This window comes from Camellia sinensis, chromosome 9, assembly GCF_055761805.1.
Source record: "Camellia sinensis isolate YWXY chromosome 9, ASM5576180v1, whole genome shotgun sequence".
Taxonomy (NCBI): domain Eukaryota; kingdom Viridiplantae; phylum Streptophyta; class Magnoliopsida; order Ericales; family Theaceae; genus Camellia; species Camellia sinensis.
In genome coordinates, this window is record NC_138969.1 from 185,045,741 (window position 1) to 185,051,499 (window position 5,759).

A 5,759-nucleotide genomic window follows, 5' to 3' on the forward strand; every position below is an offset into this window, starting at 1 on the left:
GCAAGTCAGGGATCAAGCTGCCTAGTCAGCTCACGGGAGTCCAGGGGGCAGCGCCCCTTGGCGGGTCCGAGGCAGTGCTTTGGCGGGGTTGAGGGGTAGCACCCCTTAAGAAAAACTACAAAATAGATTCGAAATTGCTTGTCCGCTCGAGCGGCCGTTTATGCGCTCGAGCGAAGAATGTTTGGTTCCAGAAGTTTGACCTGTTTGCAAAAGTACTGGGAAGTTGTATTCGACGCTCGAACGGGGCTTTCCACCCTCGAGCGAACCATGTTATATCAGCTCGTGAATCTGATATTTCATATCACTTTTGTATATCTCTCTCTAAAAACATTTCCTCTCCCTTCTCTCTACTTTTCCCTATGCCCAATTGGATCAAAACTTTGATTTCTCAAGATCCATTAGAGCTCTGCCATAGGTTCTTCATTAAAGTTGGTTAACTTCTCGAGGGCTTCGTTGTGTGCAGTGAAGATCGAGTTTCGACACTGTTGATTTTGGGGGTTTCATCTCATTTCTTCTTCAAAACTTGAGGTAGGGATTTTCTTAGAGTTATATATATATATATATATATGTTTTTGCAAGATTTATATGATTTTCGAAATTATCTTTCGATAGCTTTGAAAATTGATTGTTGATTCAAGAAGTTGAGCGATTTTGAAAGTAGGTTTGTCTCTTATTCTTTTAAAATGATCTTATGGATTTTGATCTTCGTTGATTAAAAAAAAAAAAGATGATTTTAGAAAGTTTTCTTTTAAAAGATTTGAATTGTATAATTTTGGTGAGAAAACCTAGAATTTGGAGATTTTTTTTAAGAGACTGAAAATCCATGAATGATATTGTTATATTTATTTTTTGTGTCAAAATAAATGGATGTTTGAAAAATTTCTTATTTATATTTATATAAATGATGAATTTCAGGGAATATGAGAATTATTGTTCATTTTGGAAATTATTGTTCAAAACATTGAAATAGTCTTGAAATGACTAATTGTTGAGGATACTTGAGAAGAAGGAATTGTGTTATTCCTTGGATGATGAATGGAATAAAAGTATTTATATTCATCTTGTGTTGTTGGCATATCAATTCATTTGATTACATTAATCTTTGAAAGTTGATTTGAAAACTTGCATTGAGAAAAGAATGTTGAGAAACAAGATTTTATGGAATGGTTTTGGGGTAAATACATTGGTAAGTCTTGATAGGTGGTGTAGATGATATTGAATAAGTTGGCCTGAGAGTCTGGGGTGAAAGACCGAAAACCCGCGCGGATAGGTGTCGAGCCTTCCGATTAATACCGGTAAAAATGACAATTTGGTAGTACTTGTATAGTTTACTTGCAGACACTGACCTAGGGATTAACATAGTCGTATTTACCGCTCTTGAAATGAATTGTTAAGTTTTGAAGAATTGAAATTACATGACATCATTGAGCATGAGAGTTTTCAAAGATGAAGATGTGATTTTCTTTCAAAAGAGCATCGCATGGCATGTACATTTCATCTCTTGAGACTTGTATAAAATGTATATACTTTGTTAAAAATTTCTTACTGAGCTTTATGCTCACCCTATGGGATTTTTGTGCAAGAAAAGATGTGGTGATGCCGCCTAACTAAAGGCGAGGAAATGTGTGTTGAGAGTACGAGACTCTCATTTTGCTGTGACTCTGTGTGTTAGCCAAGGGCTGTATGTGTGTGGGTTTGAATAACCGTTTTGTGTAAACAGGCTCAAGCCTTGGAAACTTGTAAACCCTTGGGGGTATTTATTTGTTTATTTACTTGTTGTTGGATTAAGGTATTGTTGCATAAAGACCTATTGTATCATGTAATGTAAGTTTGGAGATTTATATTCAGTTTTCTTTGAAAGAGTCATGATTGTTGTATTATCATTTGGGCTAGAAATTTGGAGCGTTACATTAATATAAATTGCTTCATCTTTTAGTTTTTACTACCTGAAGGGCTTTTTCTTAGTTTCTTTTCTGTATTTTTTTTAGGGTAAATTACAAATACAACCTTTGAGATTTGCTTAAGATACGAATTTTCCCCTAAGGCTTAGAAAATTACAAATACCCCCTTATCAAAATTTATTATTTAACATAATTAACAAAAAAATAAACAAAATTCATAACTGTTCTCCTATGCAATGATAAATTTATCTGAATTATTAATTCAAATAGATTTTTAACATCTTTGAAAATTGTTAATTAACTTGATGGTTTATTAATAAAAGGGTCATTTGTTATGAAATTATAAACTTCAAGGGGTGAGATGTAATTTTCAGAACTATAGAGGACAAATTGTATTTTAAGCAAAACCTCAAGGAGCTTATTTTTAATTTACCCAATTTTTAAAGTTCAATGTTTCTTTATGTTTTTTTTTTTTTTTGGTCTATTAAAGCTTCACAATGTTGAGGTGTCTTGTGAGGTTTAAACCAGTGATATGACAAAATATGAGTTTTAAGATTCCCTTCTAATCCAAAAATGATCAGTTGTTGGAAGCGATATTAAGAACACTCTTGGACATTCATGAACAATACCTTTCAACACAGGGCTATTTGTTGGTACTCTCATTTTAAATGATTAAACCACTAGTAATTTGATTTCCATGTTCACTTGTGTTCAGAATCAAGTAAAGAATGACATTTTTTCGCTTAATAAGACAACACTCAAGTGGTATATAAATGTGCAATTTTTCAGTCTGTAAAATCCTTTTCATTTTATTGATTAAGTTATTTATTAATAAGAGAATGAAAATGCTTTTGCCTATGAAAGTTTTCTTCATTGACTCATGGTGTTGTGGCGAACATGCAAGTTGTGTTTGGATTTGAGATTTTTGGGTGAAAAAAAAGGTAAGAATTTGTGAAAATTTTGACTTTTATTTCATTCACTTATCTTTTCTCTCCACCAATATCGAAACGTGGAGTAGGAGTTTGTTCTTTATAGTGTTTACTCTCTTCATACTGTTATGTTGTGCAAATTTAAGTTATGTTGTTACTTTTCATAATCCATTTGTTGTCTAGTGCAGGTTTTAATTGTTGATCTTTTCTATGTGGTTAATGATTGGTGGTTGCTAAAAGCAATGAAAATTGAGCACATTTTAGGTTTGTAGCAAGCTATTTTATTTCCTTCAGGAAGGTGCTTGGATTTCTTTTTATTTTTCCTCCCTCAAAATCTTCTTCTTCTTCTTCTTCTTCTTCTTTTTTTATTTTTTATTTTTTTTTAAGGAACCCTGGAAAGTCATTTAAGCACTTGAAAATGTTAATTCCCTTTCCTCCTTTGGGTACACCTTAGTGTACATGTTGACAAATCTTGTACATTGCTTCAATTCTTTATTCAATTTAGACAAAATATGTTATCACACAAATAAGTTCTTTTTTCATCTACAACAAATATTGTTTATTCTAAAATAGTTCAAATTTATATCTTTCAGTTTCATGCTTCATATTTCAAAGTGCGCTTAGTGAGGAGACAACACCAAAGGAAGAAAATTCTCGCCAACCTGTCCACTTTGAAAGGTTTGTGAGAGGGAAAGGAAAAGCAAGTTTTATGTCAACAATTCTTAGAAGAGAGGGAAGGCAAGCAATGGTTTGCTCAATCTACAAGCATTATTTGGTGAAAGCATTCCAGCCCAGTTTCCTCCTTGAAATAGTTTTTCAACCATGAATTTCTCTTCTTCAAAACAATGCTCCTCACCAAATGCCCTTCCTTGGGTTGGGGCAATACAACAATGAGTAGTTGCTTTAAGGATGCCAACTTGTCAAGAGTACGATGCTGGTCAAGATGGAGCTAGGAACCAGTGTATACTTTCCTGGGGCTTGCCTTGCTTCATCATTCATAAATTGGGCTAGTGTCAGAAAAGAAGCCAACCCAACCTCTCTAGCTTTCAAAATAAGCACAATATAGTATGATGGTCATTTGTTGCTCCATAGGATCACATGACAACACTATTGTAATCTAATTATTATCATTATTTTTTTGTTTTTATTAATTTATTCTCATTAAATTTTTTAATAAGAATAGAAGAAGTAGTATTATTAAAGCAAATATCGAAGCAATGTTTTATTGATGCTTCTCTTTCAAAAATCTATATATGTTAAGCCTGTTGATATGGTTGTGCCAACAAAATTAGTGCACATTTGGCAATTGAAAATCGTTGGATTTCCACAAGCTTGTTCAAAATTAGTGACCACGGGGTGGAAAGAAAGTCTCAAAGAGACATGTTTGAATACATTTACCATATTTAATTATATATTTTTTTCTTTAGTTCTTCAAGCTAACTACTTACGCATACTGCAACCATGTATAAAGGTTGCAAAAAAATACAAAGCATACACAATAAGCAATCCAAGTACTACGTAATCACTACCAGCTACAACTTTTTTGAATGTTGCAATTGGCTAGATACCAAATTCCCAACTTTTCTTCTTTCAACTCCTTCCACAATTTGCTAGATACCAAAGTTTAACTTTTTTGAGTGTTGCGAGAACATCTTTCATGTTCATCCTCTCCTCGGATGATTCTGTAGAGCAACTCAAAGCCAATTCCATGATGGATGATACACACTGCAGTACAACTGCAGTGAGGTGTTCTTCCTCTGGCTTAAGCAAGTTAGCATCTATAACATGAGAGATTGCATTTGGTAGTGACTCCCTCACCCAATGTTTCATCGTCATGTCTTCAAAAAACATTTCATTAGTAGGCTTCACTCTTGTGAATGTTTCCATAAGCAAGATTCCATAACTATAAACATCACAGCTTGTGGATACTAATCCTTCCAATCCAAACTCTACATACAATCAAAAGAAATATCATGTTGTCAATAAAATTATAGAATTTTGGTGGTGGAAAGTTGGCATGTATCGATGGTTGGATTCATGGCGTGCTAAAGGATAGCAGTATTGGAGGGGCATGCAATGGTGGCATGTGTTGGATGGGTGAGTTGTTTTGGGAAAGAAGGGTATGTGGTGGTGGTCGTGTGGAAAAAAAGAGTAATTTTGTTATTTGGTATTATTGTTAAATTTGACAAATGAAAAATATAATGTGTAAAGGCAAAAAAGTAATTTACTTATTAAAGTTGACATTGTTAATTTTTTTATTATTGAAAGGGAGGTCGATATAATTATATTGAAATTGCAAAATTTACTGTATTTTTATCATTTTTCAATGGAGATCGGTGTAATTTACCATTTAGAGAATTAGCTCGTTGTCAACAAAATCATAAAAATTTCTATGAAAATTAAATTTAAAATTTTGTGCTATAATATGAAAAGTGCATGTCTATATAAATTGGAAACATATATGAAAAAAAAAACACAAAAATATGAAAATATAAATTAAAATTTAGAAGTCACCTGGTGCAATATACCCAAATGTTGCTATGGTCTTTGTACGTATGACACTCTCCCCCAAATCTAATAACTTTGCAATGCCAAAATCACTCACATATGAAACCATATCATCATCTAGCAGGATGTTGCTCGGTTTCAAATCACAGTGAACCAAAGACATTGAACAATCATGGTGAAGATATTCCAAAGCACATGCAACATCTATCATTATGTCTAATCTCTGCAACATATCTAAGAAATAGTTGTAAGAATACAACCACTTTTTGTAACGCCCTCAAAATAATAACATTAAACCCATCAAATGAGACATTCATTGACATAAGAAATAACCACATTCTTCCATATATCAGAGTTTCATTACAAAGGTATTACATGTTAACAACAAAAGCAAATGCCCTATGGGTTTACAGCTTTCCAA

The 5,759-nt window shown here is 33.0% G+C and overlaps 1 protein-coding gene across 1 annotated transcript; it reads right to left on the bottom strand.

The window, feature by feature from the left end:
• Positions 1-4,191: 4,191 nt before the first annotated feature.
• Positions 4,192-5,599, bottom strand: LOC114267685 (receptor kinase-like protein Xa21). Its single transcript, XM_028208728.2, has 2 exons — positions 5,345-5,599; positions 4,192-4,779 (listed from the first exon to the last, which is right to left on the bottom strand). The coding sequence occupies exons 1-2, from the start codon at positions 5,568-5,570 to the stop codon at positions 4,421-4,423; spliced, it is 585 nt and encodes a 194-aa protein (XP_028064529.2). The 5' UTR covers positions 5,571-5,599; the 3' UTR covers positions 4,192-4,420.
• Between the last annotated feature and the right edge of the window lie 160 nt (positions 5,600-5,759).